The sequence below is a fragment of the Pelophylax lessonae genome, assembly GCF_965119305.1.
Source record: "Pelophylax lessonae genome assembly, chromosome: 8".
In the NCBI taxonomy this organism is placed as follows: domain Eukaryota; kingdom Metazoa; phylum Chordata; class Amphibia; order Anura; family Ranidae; genus Pelophylax; species Pelophylax lessonae.
Window position 1 is genome coordinate 275,216,992 of NC_138775.1, and position 20,175 is coordinate 275,237,166.

General features: G+C 45.2%; 1 protein-coding gene across 1 annotated transcript in view; it reads right to left on the reverse strand.

Moving 5' to 3' along the window:
• SGIP1 (SH3GL interacting endocytic adaptor 1) overlaps window positions 1–20,175 on the reverse strand; it is a 318,128-nt gene that overhangs the window by 228,300 nt on the left and 69,653 nt on the right. The window contains exons 3-5 of the mRNA XM_082265257.1: window positions 19,192–19,216; window positions 9,473–9,529; window positions 9,333–9,387 (exon numbers count right to left, since the gene is read on the reverse strand). Coding sequence (XP_082121383.1) covers window positions 9,333–9,387; window positions 9,473–9,529; window positions 19,192–19,216 — 137 coding nt within the window. The remainder of the gene's footprint in view (window positions 1–9,332; window positions 9,388–9,472; window positions 9,530–19,191; window positions 19,217–20,175) is intronic.

Sequence of the window (20,175 nt, forward strand, 5' to 3'; positions counted from 1 at the left end):
ATAGGTGGGTGTGCTGGATTGGGGGGGGGGTGATTGGAGGCATAGGTGGGTGTGCTGGATGGGGGGGGGGGTGATTGGAGGCATAGGTGGGTGTGCTGGATGGGGGGGATGATTGGAGGCATAGGTGGGTGTTCTGGATGGGGGGGGGGTGATTGGAGGCATAGGTGGGTGTGCTGGATGGGGGGTGATTGGAGGCATAGGTGGGTGTGCTGGATGGGGGGGGTGATTGGAGGCATAGGTGGGTGTGCTGGATGGGGGGTGATTGGAGGCACAGGTGGGTGTGCTGGGTGGGGGGTGATTGGAGGCACAGGTGGGTGTGCTGGGTGGGGGGGAGGGGGTGATTGGAGGCATAGGTGGGTGTGCTGGATTGGGGGGGGGGGGTGATTGGAGGCATAGGTGGGTGTGCTGGATGGGGGGGGGGGTGATTGGAGGCATAGGTGGGTGTGCTGGATGGGGGGGGGTGATTGGAGGCATAGGTGGGTGTGCTGGATGGGGGGGATGATTGGAGGCATAGGTGGGTGTGCTGGATGGGGGGGTGATTGGAGGCATAGGTGGGTGTGCTGGATGGGGGGTGATTGGAGGCATAGGTGGGTGTGCTGGATGGGGGGTGATTGGAGGCATAGGTGGGTGTGCTGGATGGGGGGTGATTGGAGGCATAGGTGGGTGTGCTGGATGGGGGGGGGTGATTGGAGGCATAGGTGGGTGTGCTGGATGGGGGGGGGGGGGTGATTGGAGGCATAGGTGGGTGTGCTGGATGGGGGGGGGGGGGTGATTGGAGGCATAGGTGGGTGTGCTGGATTGGGGGGGGGGGGTGATTGGAGGCATAGGTGGGTGTGCTGGATGGGGGGGGGTGATTGGAGGCATAGGTGGGTGTGCTGGATGGGGGGGGGGGTGATTGGAGGCATAGGTGGGTGTGCTGGATGGGGGGGGGGGGTGATTGGAGGCATAGGTGGGTGTGCTGGATGGGGGGGGGGAGGGGGTGATTGGAGGCATAGGTGGGTGTGCTGGATGGGGGGGGGGGGGTGATTGGAGGCATAGGTGGGTGTGCTGGATGGGGGGGAGGGGGTGATTGGAGGCATAGGTGGGTGTGCTGGATGGGGGGGGAGGCCCTCCACCTGATCCCCGTTCTCCTCTCCTCTTCTCTCCTCCTGACCCCCTGTTCTCCTCTCCTATCCTCTCCTCCTGACCCCCTGTTCTCCTCTCCTATCCTCTCCTCCTGACCCCCTGTTCTCCTCTCCTATCCTCTCCTCCTGACCCCCTGTTCTCCTCTCCTATCCTCTCCTCCTGACCCCCTGTTCTCCTCTCCTATCCTCTCCTCCTGACCCCCTGTTCTCCTCTCCTATCCTCTCCTCCTGACCCCCTGTTCTCCTCTCCTATCCTCTCCTCCTGACCCCCTGTTCTCCTCTCCTATCCTCTCCTCCTGACCCCCTGTTCTCCTCTCCTATCCTCTCCTCCTGACCCCCTGTTCTCCTCTCCTCTCCTCCTGACCCCCTGTTCTCCTCTCCTCTCCTCCTGACCCCCTGTTCTTCTCTTCTCTCCTCCTGACCCCCTGTTCTCTCCTCCTGACCCCCTGTTCTCTCCTCCTGACCCCCTGTTCTCTCCTCCTGACCCCCTGTTCTCTCCTCCTGACCCCCTGTTCTCTCCTCCTGACCCCCTGTTCTCTCCTCCTGACCCCCTGTTCTCTCCTCCTGACCCCCTGTTCTCTCCTCCTGACCCCCTGTTCTCTCCTCCTGACCCCCTGTTCTCCTCTCCTCATCTCCTCTCCTCCTGACCCCTGTTCTCCTCTCCTCTTCTCTTCTCTCCTCTCCACCTGATCCCTGTTCTCCTCTCCACCTGACTCCCTGTTCTCCTCTCCACTCCTCCTGACCCCCTGTTCTCCTCCTGACCCCCTGTTCTCCTCCTGACCCCCTGTTCTCCTCTTCTCTCCTCCTGATCCCCTGTTCTCCTCCTCTTCTCTCCTCCTGATCCCCTGTTCTCCTCCTCTTCTCTCCTCCTGACCCCCTGTTCTCTCCTCCTGACCCCCTGTTCTCCTCTCCTCATCTCCTCCTGACCCCCTGTTCTCCTCTTCTCTTCTCTCCACCTGACCCCCTGTTCCCCTCTCCTCTCCTCTTGACCCCCTGTTCTCCTCTCCTCTTGACCCCCTGTTCTCCTCTCCTCTTGACCCCCTGTTCTCCTCTCCTCTTGACCCCCTGTTCTCCTCTCCTCTTGACCCCCTGTTCTCCTCTCCTCTTGACCCCCTGTTCTCCTCTCCTCTTCTTCTCTCCTCCTGACCCCCTGTTCTCCTCTTCTCTCCTCCTGACCCCCTGTTCTTCTCTCCTCCTGACCCACTGTTCTCCTCTCCTCCTGACCCCTGTTCTCCTCTCCTCTTCTTCTCTCCTCCTGACCCCCTGTTCTCCTCTTCTCTCCTCCTGACCCCCTGTTCTTCTCTCCTCCTGACCCCCTGTGCTCCCCCCCTTCTGACCCCCTGTGCTCCTCTCCTCTTGACCCCCTGTGCTCCTCTCCTCTTGACCCCCTGTGCTCCTCTCCTCTTGACCCCCTGTGCTCCTCTCCTCTTGACCCCCTGTGCTCCTCTCCTCCTGACCCCCTGTGCTCCGCTCCTCTCCTCCTGACCCCCTGTGCTCCTCTCCTCTGTTCTCTCCTCTCCTGACCCCCTGTACTCCGCTCCATAGCACCCCATGACTGACCCTTGACTGAGGGGGGGCGTTGGGTGGAGGTCATTTTTAAATGTAGGAGGAGCTTGGGCGGGACTTTAAAATGTGGGAGGGGTTATCAAATTTATCTTCGGGCTGAAGCCCCTGGTCTTTTTCCCACCTAGCAACGCCCCTGGTCCTCAGTAAATGTGGTGAAATCCTCTTCAGTGTTCAGATATAAGCAGGATGGTTATATCTGAACACTGAAGAGGATTTCCGAGGACTATTGCATTGAACTTTAGTATGCGGATTGGCTAGTTTTCTAGTCATTCTTAGGACTTTAGACATTTGGTCCTGATGCGCTACTAGTGTATATGTATTACTTTATAGTTTTTATCTATACACCTTTTCTAATATTAATCATTTGTATAGCAGCTGCCGTAGATCTATTAGTGAGGTACCACTTTTTCTGGTAGTATACAACACTAATTTTTTGTTCTTTGTCCCACAAGCGCTGAGTAAGTTATAGGTTCCCTTAGACTCTTTTTACTTGCTCCTTTTCATTTAATGCCCAATATCTGTTGGAAAAAATAAATCCTGATTCAAAACTCACCGCCTCTCTGGCACTGTCCCCTGCAGAGTCACCAGGTTGGGGGAAGCCTAACATTATCTAATCCACTTTCTGTGGGCGCAATCTGGTAATGACACAGCTAAGCCACTGTGCAATCATTGTTCACACTAGTTCCCGGACTGAGGAGCTTTCATACTTCGTTATATGAGCATCCCTCATTTTAGGAGGAAGGATGACAGAGGAAAAATAAAAAACCTCTGATATCATGTATGTAATTTTTTTTTTTTTTTTTTTATTGCAGATAAGGCTGGCTTCAGGGAAGGAAGGGAGGCTGGGGTGGTTGGGAAAGTAGTATATACTTTATTATAAAACATATTAAGGGACATGATACTTTTTTTTTTTAAAGTGTTATTAAACCCACAACCGTAAAATCAGTCTGTATATGCAGGAAAGCATGCTTGTTTTACTCACTGTGGGACCTAAGGGGTTAATCCACTGCATTGTGTAAAAAGGCTGTTTGATCCTGTCTTCCTTGATCCTTCCCTTCTTCCACTGTCTCCAATCTATGTGCTGATAGAACAGTGCCATGGGGGCATTCTGCACATGCTCAGTTTCGGGGTGTGCTGATAAAAATGGATTTTTGTAAGATCTTACCGTAAAATCCTTTTCTCTTAAGCTCATTGACAGACGTAGTCTTCTTGATTCTCAAGAGCTGGGTTATGTTGTCTCCGCAGGAGTAGGACTAGGCAGAAAGACAAAACGTTCTGGCTCCACCTTAGGGGCAGTCCCTGAGGGTATATCCTCCCTCTCTCTGCTACAGGGAATCAGTTCTGTTTTAAAGCAGTACAGAGAATTTAACCCAACCCAACTCAATGATAGAGGGGCGGGTACTACGTCTGTCAATGAGCTTAAGAGAAAAGGATTTTACGGTAAGATCTTCCAAAAATCCATTTTTCTCTATCGCTCATTGACAGACGTAGTCTTCTTGATTCTCAAGAGCTGGGACATCCAGAAGCAGTGCCACAAATGAGGGGTGGGATTGACAAAATCAAATCCAATCTAGAAGGCCCAACCGGTGCCAAACTAGAAGTTTTAAAGGCTCATTATAAACAAAGAATGAGACTAAAGAAAAAATTTTCCAACGGAAAAAACCCTTGAGGTAGACCACTGGTCTCCTCAAATTGCGGCCTGCAAAACCTTGCGGCCAAACGAGGCATCAGACGATGCCATTACATCAACTTTATAATGTTTAGTAAAGGTATGCACCGACGACCAGGTAGCCGCCTTGCACACCTGGACCACTGACGCCTGATGGCGAAAGGCCCATGACGCACTAAGTGCCCGAGTGGAGTGCGCCTTAACAGGGAACGGGGGCTCCCGACCCTTAATAGAATAAGCCTGTACTACCGTCTGTCTGATCCATCTGGAAATGGTCGCGGCAGATGCAGGCAACCCCTTTTTGGGTCCATCTGGGATCACAAAAAGTGAATCCGTCTTGCGAAACGAGTCTGTCGTTTTCAAGTATACCCTGATCGCCCGGACCACATCCAAGGAGTGTAAAGCAAACTCCCGAGGATGACTGGGCTTAGGGCACAGGGAAGGTAATACAATTTCTTCATTCAGATGAAATTCTGAAACCACTTTTGGTAGGAAGGATGGATTCGGACGAAGAACCACCTTATCTCTATGAACCACCAGATATGGGGAACGACCAGATAATGCGGCCAGTTCTGACACCCTGCGTGCAGAAGTAATAGCCACCAAGAAGGCCACCTTCTGGGACAACGTAGGTAGAGGAATCTCCCTAATATCTTCAAAGGGAGGTTTCTGAAGAACCGACAACACTAAATTAAGATCCCAGGGGGGTAACGGCGCGTGCACTGGCGGAGCCAGATGTCGCACCCCCTGGATGAAATTCCGCACCAAGGAATGAGTAGCCAAAGGCTTCTGAAAGAAGATAGCTAACGCTGAGACCTGACCCATGATAGTACTCAAGGCCAGTTTCTGCTCAACCCCTTGTTGCAGAAAAGCTAATATTCGACTAATCGAATAAGACCGAGGACGGAACCCCAAAGGTTCACACCATGCAATGTAGGACTTCCATGTGCGATGATAAATCTTCCTGGAAGTCGCTTTCCTTGCTTCAACTAGAGTAGGAATAAAGCTGACAAACCTTTGTCCTTCAGCACCTGGGTCTCAATAGCCAGGCCGTTAAAGCCAGCGATCGTAAAGCAGGATGGAAGATCGGTCCCTGAGACAGTAGATCCTCCCTGAGAGGAAGTCTCCACGGGACGTCCGCCACCAGTCTGACCATGTCGGCGTACCAAGCTCGACGAGGCCAGTCCGGAGCTACCAGGATTACTGGAATTCCTTCCTCCTCTATCCTGCGAAGAAGTCTTGGCAGTAACGCGAGAGGAGGGAAGGCATATATTAGCTGGTATTGCCCCCACGGGGCGATCAGTGCATCTGCGGTTTCTGCTAGAGGATCGCGGGAGCGAGCCACGAATCTCTGAACTTTCCTGTTGAATCGTGATGCCAACAGATCCACATCCGGGGTGCCCCACCGTAGGCACAACTGGTGGAAAACGTCTGGATGGAGGGACCATTCCCCCTGATCCAGGGTCTGACGGCTGAGATAATCTGCCTGCCAATTCTCCACCCCCGGAATGAACACCGCAGAGATTGCTGGAACAAATCGTTCCGCCCAGCGAAGAATGCAAGCCACTTCTTTGGCCGCTCGGACACTCTTGGTGCCCCCCTGGTGATTGACATAAGCCACGGCCGTGGCATTGTCCGACTGGATCCGAACCGGGCTGCCCTGGAGCTGCTCGGTCCAGTGAATCAGACAAAGTCTGATCGCTCTCAGTTCCAATACATTTATTGGTAACCTGGATTCTTCCGGGGACCAAAGTCCCTGGACAGATAACTGACCGAGAATTCCTCCCCATCCGGATAGACTGGCATCCGTGGTCACTATCGTCCAATATATTGGCAGAAATGACTTTCCCTGGCTGAGCATCGGAGACCGAAGCCACCAGACCAGAGACTCTCTGGTCTGTTTGCTCAATCGGATCTGATTGTCCAGGGATTCCGGATTCCGATTCCATCTGAGAAGAATCTCTTGCTGAAGAATTCGGGTATGGGACTGGGCAAATGGGACTGCTTCGAAGGAAGCCACCATCAACCCCAGAACCCTCATACAAGTCCGAAGGGAAGACCAGCTGTTGGATAGTAACAACTGGACTGCTGATTGAATCTTTCGGAGTTTCCCTACCGGAAGAAAAACTCTTGTCCTGACTGTGTCTAGAATTAGACCCAGATATTCGAGCCTCTGGGTGGGAACCAGAAATGACTTTTGCTGGTTCACCAGCCACCCGAATTCCTGTAAAGAAATCATAGTAATTTCTATGTTTTGTAGCAAGGTCTGAGGAGACTCTGCATGAAGCAGAAGATCGTCTAGGTAACCAAGGATCGATATGCCTCTTTGGCGCAGAAGTGCCAACATTGGGGCCAACACCTTTGTGAAGACCCGCGGAGCCGTGGCGAGACCGAAAGGTAACGCCACAAACTGATAGTGGTTCTCTTCTACGGAAAATCGTAGAAACCGCTGATGTCCTGCGAAAATGGGAATGTGAAGATAGGCGTCCTTGATGTCTATGGACGCTAGGACATCCCCTGGATGCAGGAAGGCTGCTACTGTGCGAATGGACTCCATTCTGAATGTTCTTATGTTGACAAAAGAATTGAGTGCTCTTAAGTCCAGAATTGGACGCACTTTGCCCTCTTTCCTGGGTATTGTAAATAGGTTTGAATAAAACCCTTGAAACCGTTCTGTCCAAGGAACGTGGACTACCACTCTTTGTTGTAGTAAATCTGTGACTGCTCTCCGCAGATCTTCTAAACGATCTGAGGATAGTCTGATATTGGAAGGGAAGAATCGCGCCGGTGGGAGAGATCGAAACTCGATCTTGTACCCTGACCTTATGACTTCGCAAACCCATTTGTCCGGGATTCTGGAAAGCCATGGATCCGGGAACCGGCGAAGACGTCCCCCCACCCCAGTTATGGGTGGGGGCGCATCTTGCGATCCACTGGATCTTTAAAAGACGGAGCGTCTTCTAAAGGAATAACCGTGGCTTTATTCAATCTAGCAATTGGTGAATCCACCACAGGTGGTTCTGTCCATTTCTTAATGAGGGTTTCCTCAAACGGATAACGCCTGTCAATGCGTTTAGAAATAGTAAAAGTGCGTTTTGGCAGACGCCATTCTTCTTCGATTGGATTGCCAAAACATTTGGGCAATGGAAAAACCTTCACCACTTTGATGCGTTTTTTAGTCCCAAAAGGGATTTCAGTTTCAGCTATTTCCGATGGAATACCCTGTAACCTTAAGGTTTCTTGAACAGATACAATGAGTGCGTTTACCAACGCTTCCTCTCGGGCTATGGCAGATGCCGAAACATCCTCCTCACTGTCTGAAGAGACAGGACCCGAGACACCAATCCCAGATGAGGTACCTGCAACTGCAGAAATAGGCTCAGAGCCACAAGTGTCGCCCAGTCCGGCATTTTTGCTTGAAGATCTCACAGGAAAAAACACTGGAGAAAACTACCTAAAAAATGTCTTTTTCTTAAAGAAAAAAGTCTTGCCAGGACCAAAAGATCCCAGCAAGGAACTTAGGTCCTTACTCCTGACTAGACAGAAAAAAACTGATTCCCTGTAGCAGAGAGAGGGAGGATATACCCTCAGGGACTGCCCCTAAGGTGGAGCCAGAACGTTTTGTCTTTCTGCCTAGTCCTACTCCTGCGGAGACAACATAACCCAGCTCTTGAGAATCAAGAAGACTACGTCTGTCAATGAGCGATAGAGAAAGAGCTTTTTTTTTTCCTTCAGGGGGTGCATGCATTTAGCACAAAGCCAATCAGCACTGTCCAGACAGAGGGTCAGGGGTCCTGCAGCCTCATAGGACAGTCAGAGCAGAATGAAAACTCCTCCTATAAGCTTTAACCAGTGCTCAGCCAGACACAGATAGAAGTCACAAGACTGCTATACACGGCTGATTAGAAAAGGTATTTAGCAGTTTATATTTAGGCTCAGTTCACACTTTAGCGATGGCAGACATCGCATGTGGTTTGGAGTGCACTGCTCTGAAAATCCCATGCGATGTCCGTGCTATGCAAATTCAGCCATACAGATTGTGTGGCTGAGTTCGCATCTGGTTCGGCACAAACACGCACAGAACACTTTTTTGGGTCCGCAGCAGAATCGGATCGCATGGTGGTTCACACTTATGCAATCTGATTCATGTCCAAATGTAAGTTCGCACTGAGATATGTGAACTGATCTGGGGGTGTCGTTAACTTTAAATTGACACCCCCACCGATTCGCATATGACAGTATGAACTGCCTGCGCTGGGAATGAGATGTGGGAACCCGCAGTAGATTTGCAGGGTTCCCGCATCCCACAAGTGTGAACAGGGAATTACTAAAATAATTACACTTCTATAATCTGTGTACTGTGGGAGACCAGATATAGTGAATGCAGGCTCCTGGGTTTAGTAACACCTACATTTTTTAGGATTTTTTTGTAAAAACGTTTATAGTTGTGTAGGGTTTAGCTATAAGAACACATTTCACAGCTCTAAGAGCTGGTTCACACTACCACGACTCAAAGTTGCCCGTGCAGCACGACTTCATCGCGGCTTGCAAACGACTTCTCATAATAGAAGTCAATGCGTTCCGACTTCGCCCAAAAGTAGTGCAGGAACCTTTTACAAAGTCGGAGCGACTTGAGTCGCTCTGATTAGAACGGTTCCATTGCACAGCATGGAGCGCTACTTGTCAGGCGACCAAGTCGGAGTAGTGTGAACCGGTTCTAAAACTACTTTAGATTCTGGACTTTCTGCATGTTTTCATGTTCAGTCTTTTTATTTGAAAGTTTGGAAAAAAAAAAAAAAGTAGACATTCATTGGGTGATGCACATGGTTTGAATGGATGTTATTAGTGATAGAATTACAATACACTTCAATAAGGAAATAAATATGAGAGAATAATTGTAGGAGATTGGGGTGGGGTGGGGGGGGGGGTGACTCATCATGTTTTATTAGCAAAAAAAAAAAAAAGGATATAGCCAGGCTCCATGTCTGGTCTGATACTGTATCCCTCATCATCCACCTCTGGAGAATTCTAAAAAAAAAAATACAACACACATTTGTTCCCCAGCACACAGAAAACATGTATAAGTCACATGATCAAGCACCGGCAAACTTACATATCGATCCCAGTCAATCTCTGCATAGAATCCATTTGGTGCCCCATTGGCTTTCTTCTGCAATACACCAAAAAATGTCATAATTAGTTAGAACATTGACAAAACACAAACAGTCCACACATAAATGGTATACTATAGGGATAGGCAGTCAGGAGCAGGTTAAACTATGCTCACATATAAAGAAAAAAAATAAAGCCCACCTATGGGGAAATTAGAGCTGCACAATTCTGGTTAAAATGAGAATCACTATTTTTTTTGCTTAGAATAAAGATCACGATTCTCGGCGTAACATATTCTCATACAAAAAAAAATTAGGCTAACTTTACTATTTTCTTTTTTGTTTTTTGAAATTAATTTTATTCATCATTTATTTTTTTCACCAAAACAAAATGCGTTTAAAAGACTTCTACGCAAATACAGTGTGACATAAAAGATTGCAACGATCATTTTATTCTCTAGGGCCTCTGCTAAAAATATATATATAATGTTTGGGGGTTTTAAGTAATTTTTCTAGCAAAAAATACAGATTTTTAACCACTTCAATACATGGCATTTTCACCCCCTTCTTGCCCAGACCAATTTTCAGCTTTCAGCGCTCTCACGCTTTGAATGATAATTACTCATGCAACGCCGTAACCAATCAAATTTTGTTATTTTTTTCACACAAATAGAGCTTTCTTTTGGTGGTATTTAATCACCACTGGGTATTTTATTTTTTGCAATAGAAGTGAAAAAAAAGGGAAAATTTTGAAAAAAAAAAAAATTTTGTTTTAGTTTCTATTATGAAATTTTGCAAATAAGTAATTTTTTTTCCCATAAATTTGGGCCAAAATTTATACTGCTACATATCTTTGGTAAAAATAACCCAAAATTAGTGGTTATTATTTCGTCTATGTGAAGGTTATAGAGTCTACAAGCTATGGTGCCAATCATTGAAAATTGATCACACCTGATGTACCGACGGCCTATCTCATTTCTTGAGGCCCTGAAATGTCAGGACAGTACAAATACCCCCCAAATGACCGCTTTTTGGAAAGTAGACATTCCAGGGTATTTAGTAAGAGGCATGGTGAGTTTTTTTTAAGTTGCATTTTTTCCCCCTCAATTCTTGGGAAAATTAAGAAATACATTTTTTTTTTTTTTTTTACACAAAATTGGCATAACAAGTTATTTCTCACACACAGCATATGCATACTTGCAATTACACCCCAAAATACATTCTGATACTCCTCCTGAGTATGGCGATACCACATGTGAACCAATACAGGTAACAGAAAAAAGCTGCTCAGGTGAGATAAAGTGCTCCGGTGTAGGTTGGATCCATCATCCAATGGTCCAATGATCAACAAAAGAAATGTGACCGCACTCGGAAGAAGATGAAGATGGAAGTGTTTTATACCCCGTACACTTGAAAATAAACAATGCTTCACATAGACACGGGACAGGTAAACGCGTTTCACGATTCCACAGATCACTTATTCATTACCATCTTCATCCGAGTGCGGTCACATTTCTTTTGATGATCATTGATACCACGTGTGAGACTTTTACACAGCCTGGCCACATACAGAGGCCCAACATGCAAGGAGCACCGTCAGGTATTCTAGGAGTATAAATTACACATATAAATTTCCTAACGACCTATCACACTTTTTATAGGCCCCGGAGCACCAAGACAATGAAAACGCCCACAAAATGACCCCATTTTGGAAAGCAAACACCCCAACACAATCTATGAGGCCAAGGATAGCACACCAATCAGCCATAACTTTACGACCACTGATATGTTAAGTGAATAACATTGATAATCTCATTACAATGACATCTGAACGCTGATGGGATATATATTAGACAGTGGGTAAACATGTTGTCCCTGAAGTTGGTGTTGAAAGCAGAAAAAAAAAATTGTTGTGAATGGAGCTGCATAGCCGCAGACCAGTCAGGGTGCCCATTCTGACCTGTGCCCACAGCCAAAAGTGCCTACAATGGGTATGGGAGCACCAAAACTGGACCCACAGAGCAATGGAAGGAGGTGGCCTGGTATGATGAATCACGTTTTTTTTTTTTACATCATTTGGATGGCCAGGCACATGTGCACCGCTGATCTGGGGGAGAGAGGGTACTAGGATGCACTATGAGAAGAAGGCAAGCTGATGCTTTGGGAAATGTTCTTGGGTCCGACCATTCATGTGGATGTTACTTTGACACGTACACCCCTACGTAAACATTGTTGATGACCAAATACATCCCTTCATGGAAACGGTATTCCCTGATGCCAGTGGCCTCTCTCAGCAGGATAATGCGCCCTGCCACACTGCAAAAACTGTTCAAGAATGGTTTGAGGAACACAACAAGTTTGAGGTTTTTGTCTTGGCCTCCAGATTCTCCAGATCTCAATCCATTCGATCATCTGTAGGACAAGCTGAAAAACCAAGTTCAATCCATGGAGATCCCACCTTGCAACCTACAGGACTTAAAGGATCTGCTATTGACAGCTTGGTGCCAAATACCTTCTGAGGTCTAGTGGCATTCATGCCTTGATGGATCAGAGCTGTTTTAGCTGCAAAAGGGCATCTAATCAATATTAGGTGGGTGGTCATAAAGCTTAGGGGTGAGCTTGTGTGTATGTATGCATATATTTAAGCCATGGTCCGCAGAAAGCCTCCAAAGCATCAGAGGGATCTCATTGTTAAAGGTATCAGTCAGGAGAAGGGTACAAAAGAATTTCCAAGGCATTAGATATACCATGGAACACAGTAAAGACAGTCATCATCAAGCGGAGAAAATATGACACAACAGTGACATTACCAAGAATTGTACGTCCCTCCAAAATTGATGAAAATACAAGAAGAAAACTATTCAGGGAGGCTGCCAAGAGGCCTAAAGCAACATTAAAGGAGCTGAAGGAATATCTGGCAAGTACTGTGTGGTACATGTGACAATAATCTCCCATATTCTTCATATGTCTGGGCTATGGGGAAGAGTGGCAAGATGGAAGCCTTTTTTTTTTTTTACAAAGAAAAACATCCATGCCTGGCTAAATTTTGCAAAACCACATCTGAAGTCTCCCAAAAAAAAAGGGAAAATGTGTTATGGTCTGTGAAAACCAAGGTTGAACTTTTTGGCCATAATTCCAAAAGATTAGTTTGGCACAAAAAAAAAATAACACTGCACGTCACCAAAAGAACACCATACCCACAGTGAAGCGTGGCGGTGGCATCATGCTTTGGGGCTGCTTTTCTTCAGCTGGAACAGAGGCCTTAGTCAAGGTAGAGGGAATTATGAACAGTTACAAATACCAACATTGGCACAAAACCTGCAGGCTTCTGCTAGAAAGCTGAACAGGAAGAGAAAACTTCATCTTTCAGCATGACAACGACCCAAAGCATACATCCAAATCAACAAAGGAATGGCTTCACCAGAAGAAGATTAAAGTTTTGGAATGGCCCAGCCAGAGTCCAGACCTAAATCCAATTGAAAATCTGTGGGTTGATCAGAAGAGGGCTGTGCCCAGGAGATGCCCTCCCAATCTGACAGATTTGGAGTGTTTTTGCAAAGAAGAGTGGACAAATATTGCCAAGTCAAAATGTGCCATGCTGATAGACACATACCCATTAAGACTGAGTGTTAAAAAAATCAAAAGGTGCTTCAACAAGTATTAGTTTAAGGGTGTGCACACTTATGCAGCCAGATTTTATTTTTATTTTTTTACTTCCCTCCACCCGAAAGATTTCAATTTGTTGTTCAACTGAGTTGTACAGTTCATAGGTCACATTAACCACTTAAGCCCCGGAAGATTTTACCCCCTTCCTGACCAGGGGATATTTTGCGATTCGGCACTGCGTGACTTTAACGGACAATTAAGCGGTCGTGCGACGCTGTATCTAAACGAATTTGACGTCCTTTTTTTCCCACAAATAGAGCTTTCTTTTGGTGGTATTTGATCACCTGTGCGATTTTTTGATCATGCGCTATAAACAAAAAAAGAGCGTAAATTTTGCAAAAATAGCAATATTTTTCACATTTTTTTATATGAAATTCCCCCCCAAAAAAATGTAAAAATCAAAATTTTTTAACATTTTCGGCCAATTTGTTTTATGCTACCTATGTTTGGTTAAAAAAAAAAAAAAAAAAAAAAATCGCAAAAAGCGTATTTTGATTGGTTTGCGCAAAAGTTATCGCTAACAAAGGGAAAGATTTTTGTCATTTTTGTTTTTTTTAACGCGTAATGGCGGCGATTTGCGATTTTTTTTGCGGTACTGCGACATTGCGGCAGACAGATCGGACCCTTGACTGACATTTTTGACACTTTTGGGGTTACCAGTGACATTACTGCAGTAATCAGTGCTATATATATGCACTGTTACTGTAAAAATACACTGGCAGTGAAGGGGTTAACTTTTTTTTGAAAGGGAGGGGCTATGTGTGTCCCTAGGGGCGTGCTTTCTACTGTGATTGGCTGTGGCTTCAGATGTATGAACAGTGATCAACGGTTCTACATAGTAGAACCGTATGATCATCCTTCATACACAGGGGAGAATGACAGGCAGCTTGTTTACACAAGCCGCCTGACTTTCTCCCTCTCCCCCGCCGATCGCCGAGTGACCGGCGGACATCGGGTCCGCCGGTCACACGCGCGCGGGGGGGGGGTGCGTGACCGCGCGGGAGCTCGCTCCCTAGACCCTCACAAGCTAGCAACGTAGACCTACGTCGCTTTGCCTGTGAGGGGCTGCCCGCCGACGTAGATCTGCGTTAGGCAGTCGGCAAGTGGTTAAAAAGGTGGAAAAAGTTCTGAAATGATTTTTCTTGGTCTCATTTTTTCACATCACAGAAACCTGACATTTTAACAGGGGTGTGTAGACTTTTTAAGTGCCTTGCGAAAGTATTCAGCCCCCTTGAACTTTGCGACCTTTCGCCACATTTCAGGCTTCCAACATAAAGATATAAAACTAATTTTTTGTGAAGAATCAACAAGTGGGACACAATCATGAAGTGGAATGAAATTTATTGGAATTTAACAAATAAACTGAAAAATTGGGCGTGCAAAATTATTCAGCCCCCTTAAGTTAATACTTTGTAGCGCCACCTTTTGCTGCGATTACAGCTGTAAGTCGCTTGCGGTATGTCTCTATCTGTTTTGCACATCGAGAGAGTGAAATTTTTGCCCATTCCTCCTTGCAAAACAGCTCAAGCTCAGTGAGGTTGGATGGAGAGCGTTTGTGAACAGCAGTTTTCATTTCTTTCCACTGATTCTCGCTTGGATTCAGGTCTGGACTTTGACTTGACCATTCTAACACCTGGATATGTTTATTTGTGAACCATTCCATTGTAGATTTTGCTTTATGTTTTGGATCATTGTCTTGTTGGAAGACAAATCTCCGTCCCAGTCTCAGGTCTTTTGCAGACTCCATCAGGTTTTCTTCCAGAATGGTCCTGTATTTGGCTCCATCCATCTTCCCATCAATTTTAACCATCTTCCCTGTCCCTGCTGAAGAAAAGCAGGCCCAAACCATGATGCTGCCACCACCATGTTTGACAGTGGGGATGGTGTGTTCAGGGTGATGAGCTGTGTTGCTTTTACACCAAACATAACGTTTTGCATTGTTGCCAAAAAGTTTGATTTTGGTTTCATCTGACCAGAGCACCTTCTTCCACATGTTTGGTGTGTCTACCAGGTGGCTTGTGGCAAACTTTAAATGACACTTTAATGGATATCTTTAAGAAATGGCTTTCTTCTTGCCACTCTTCAATAAAGGGCAGATTTGTGCAGTATATGACTGATTGTTGTCCTATGGACAGAGTCTCCCACCTCAGCTGTAGATCTCTGCAGTTCATCCAGAGTGATCATGGGCCTCTTGGCTGCATCTCTGATCAGTCTTCTCCTTGTATGAGCTGAAAGTTTAGAGGGACGGCCAGGTCTTCGTAGATTTGCAGTGGTCTGATACTCCTTCCATTTCAATATTATCGCTTGCACAGTGCTCCTTGGGATGCTTAAAGCTTGGGAAATCTTTTTGTATCCAAATCTGGCTTTAAACTTCTCCACAACAGTATCTCGGACCTGCCTGGTGTGTTCCTTGTTCTTCATGATGCTCTCTGCGCTTTAAACGGACCTCTGAGACTATCACAGTGCAGGTGCATTTATACAGAGACTTGATTACACACAGGTGGATTCTACTTATCATCATTAGTCATTTAGGTCAACATTGGATCATTCAGAGATCCTCACTGAACTTCTGGAGAGAGTTTGCTGCACTGAAAGTAAAGGGGCTGAATAATTTTGCACGCCCAATTTTTCAGTTCTTTGTTAACAAAGTTTGAAATATCCAATAAATTTCGTTCCACTTCATGATTGTGTCCCACTTGTTGTTGATTCTTCACAAAAAATTACAGTTTTATATCTTTATGTTTGAAGCCTGAAATGTGGCAAAAGGTCGCAAAGTTTAAGGGGGCCGAATACTTTGGCAAGGCACTGTGTATGTATGTATGTATATATATATATATATATATATATATATATATATATATATATATATATATATATATATTTTTTTTTTTTCATATACACAGACATAGTGTGTGTGTATATATATAAGAATTTGTCTTCTGATATCTCATAGGATTACTTGTCGTTATTTGACTGCACTAGAAGGCCTGCATGGTATAAGGATTTGTTGCTCAGCAATGACTACAGTGAAATCAGTACTTGTATGAGATTATAAAGACACAGCATCCAGCAAACATTTATCCAATGCCATCATCAAAGCAAACCCCATCATCTGATTGGGAGACCTATATGTTTATTGGTTTATAAGGATTTATTCAGCAGCAATTACAGTAAATCCAATCTTTTCATGGTTTTGAAGAATAAGCTTTAAGTGAAGTGTTTGAATGCAAAGCAAACTTTTAAATCAGTGAAAATAACATTTTATAAGAATGCAGAATATAACAGGAGACCTGTGGCTACTTAATGGAGACTAAAGCTTACCATATACTGTACGCATTTCGGCCTATTCCTGAGGAACTGCCCGAAATTCCCTCAACGGGTGGTCCTGTCGCCCGCCTACCACCCAACATTCGTTGACTGAAAAATTGAAGGAGCCAGGTGGAAAGTTGTTGGCCAATTATTGGGCATTTTGACAGCCAGGAAAGGAGATTTGAATGTCTAGCCTTCTGTATAGCGTGAATAGAAGAATTTGATCATTCTTTTTGTTCAGCCTGCAGGCTGAATGGAAAAAAAACCCTATCAGTGTATGGCCAGCTTAGGAAATACCTATTACCTGTGTATTTGTACCCTATAATGGGAAGACATGTTGTTCAAATGCAACAATACCACCTAGCTTTTTGTGGGATGGAAATTCCTCTAAAATGCATAGATAAAACTGACAGGACTGCTGAATATATAAAATACTGGCTTCATTTTTCTTATAAACACTTTATCAGCTTTGAACCACTTGACCTCCAGAAGATTTACCCCCTTTCATGACCAGGCCATTTTTTGTGACATGGCACTGCGTTACTTTAACTGACAATTGCGCGGTCATGCAACACTGTACCCAAATAAAATGTATGTGTGTTTTTTTCCCTAACGAATAGAGCTTTTTGTCGGAATTTGATCGCCTCTGTGTTTTTTAAATATTTGTGCTATTAACAAAAAAAGGTCAATTAAAAGGAAAAAAAAAAATTATATTATATATATATATACACACACACACATATATATATATATATATATATATATAAAAATATATATATATATATAAAAATAACTTTCCGCTGTAAAATATATCCATAAAAAAAAAAAAAAAAAATCAAATTTCTTCACAAATTTAGGCAAATGTGTATTCTGCTACGTTTTTGGTTACAAAAATCCCAATGAGCGTATATCAATTGGTTTACGCAAACGTTATAGCGTCTACAAACTATGGTATATTACTGTATACTGGAATTTTTATTTATTTTTTATACTAGTAATGTCGGGGATCAGCGACTTATAGCAGGACTGCGATATTGCGGTGGACAATCGGACACTGACACTTAACCAGTGACTCTAATACAGTGATCAGGGCTAAAAATATGCACTATCACTGTACTTTACAAATGACTGGTTGGGAAGGGGCTAACATCAGGGGCGATCAAAGGACTACATGTGTGCCTAGCCAGTGTTTGTGGTTACTATGTGCGCTACTTTCACTAGGGGAAGAGATGGATTCTAGTCTCTGCTTTGCAGAGACACAGAACACATCCCTTTCCCCCGGGAAAGAACAGAGATCTCAAGTCAAAGTCAAAGCTACTTTATTGTCAATTCTTCCACATGTACAGTACATACTAGGGATGTACCGAATATTCGGCGGCCGAACATTATTCGGCCGAAAATAGAGAAAATAGCACTTTCGGCATTCGGCCGAATAAGTCAAAAGGCCGAATAATTTTGAGCCGAACAATGTCAGCTTCCGCCCTGACCGCTCACCTTCCTCATTGCGGCTCGCGGCTCCCTTCTCACACGCCGCCGGTGTCCTGTCCGGCCGCGAGTAGGGGGTGTGACGTCACGCGCGCGTCCCGCCCCCTGCTCCTGACTGCGGCTCCTTCACACTAGGTCCACGCCCCGCCCCCCTGTTCGCGGCTTTTGGCTCTGGCTGCAGTTCAGGTATGTGAGGTGGAGCTGAGCACATTTGGGGGAGAATACTGTAGCTGGCAGCTGCACAAGCATTAGTGTGCAGACTGCCATATTTTGTTGCCACTTGCCATGCTCATTACATTACAGTGCCCTATAAAGTGCCCCTTAAAAAAAAAAAAAAAGAAAAAAAATGTGCCCAACAGAGTGCTCCCTTGACATAAAATGTGGCCATCAGCGTGCCCCTTATTTTATGCTAAGGGACATGCTGATGAGCATATTTTATGTTAAGGGGCACTCTGATGAGCATATTTTATGTTAAGGGGCACTCTGATAGGCATATTTTATTTTAAAGGGCACGCTAATGGGCATATTTTATGTTAAGAGCAACGCTGATTTAAATGTTTTGTTTTGCCCATCAGCGTGCCCCCTAACATAAAATGTGCCCATTAGCGTGCCCCCTAAAAATTGGCAAAATAAATGGAAAAAATGCGAAACACCGCGTTCGGTATTCGGCCTTCGGCCTTCGGCCAAGCATTTCATTATTATTCGGCTTCGGCTTCGGCCAAGAATTTCATTTCGGTGCATCCCTAGTACATACATACAGAGAATCGAAATTACGTTACTCTTAGACCCCCGGTGCATACAGATAACACTAACAATACAGCCTAAAAATCTAAAAACACCAAAAAAATAAATAAAAATGAGGTTAAATAAAAAGACACAGACAGATCCAAGTTCTGTGTAGTTTACCGGCAATCGGCGGGTGGCAGAGGACATTGAGTGCCTGGCACCCACAGATCGGCTTCTGCTGTGACTTATCACAGTTGAAGTGGCCCGCCGGCGGTGCGCGTCCCCTGCAGGCGGAAGTGCAGAATCATGTATATACACACGTGATCCTGTGCAGAGCTTCCGCTCCCTGCAGCAGTAAAAGCGCTCTAGGGCGGTCAGCAAGCGGTTAAACATATCCCAAATTATAGTTGTGTACATCCCTCTGGATCAAAAAAAGTGAAAGAGAACCTAAACAAGAACATACAGAAAATCTTGTGTGACCTAAAAATACACTAAATTACAATAGGACAAAAGGGGATAAAAGGTCTTTACTTACACCAAGGTCTCGGTCTGGTGATCCCCTGTCGGGAAAAAAAAACAAGAAGTTGATTAGGGGAAAAAGCAAAAGACAAAAAAACTATTTTGTCAGATCCCAAAACAGCAGCAGAATATTAATCAAATGTTTTTCAGTTGGTAAGTCCCCAAAACAAGCCAACAATTAAATACAGACAAGCTTCAGTTTAAAATTCCAATAATTTTTAAACAAATATAAGCTTGAATCATCACCAATATCACAAAACTAGGGAAGGGGTGATCATCTTCTCATACAAAAAAGCTATTTTACTCCCATGAAACCTTGCAATTCACAGATAAAATCCACAAATGCCAGCTTTCCTACCAACCAAAAAGTGTATAGTTCTGCTCAGTGCAATACAGGCACCCCTACCAGACAGCACAGCTAAAGCTGGCCATACACTAGACGAAATATCGGGCAAACTCATTTTCGAAAAAGTAAAAATCGGTCGTGAGAGCAGACGCTCGTGCCATAATGTAATGACTGAATTTCGACCGATAAATCGTTCAATGGACATATATGAAACCGTTTTTCATTCAGTTTGTCACATATGCCTAGTGCAAACAGGTCGGCCAAGAAACACATTAACCTTTCAATTCATCGCTCGTTTATCGTTCAGTCGGTGGATTTTAAAAACTGTTCCTTCGATTTTTCGGCTATGAAAAGTTAAAAACTATTTTCTATTTGTGCCCGTTAACTGGATGAAAAACGAATGATCGGACCAAATGACAGATTTTCAAACGATCTTTCGGCTAGTGTATGGCCAGCAAGCGGCTCCTTTACCATGGGCGATCTGATCTGATCCACCTGAAAAACTGATCGGATGCTCCATGCATCTCTATGGGGCAACACAAATTGTTGGTGCAAAGCACCTATTCCCTGCGCTCTGAGTAGTGTAATCCTCTATCCACCTCAGCTGTAGTCTTGCAGCTGTTGAAAGCTAGTGACACAGCAAAACAGGATAGC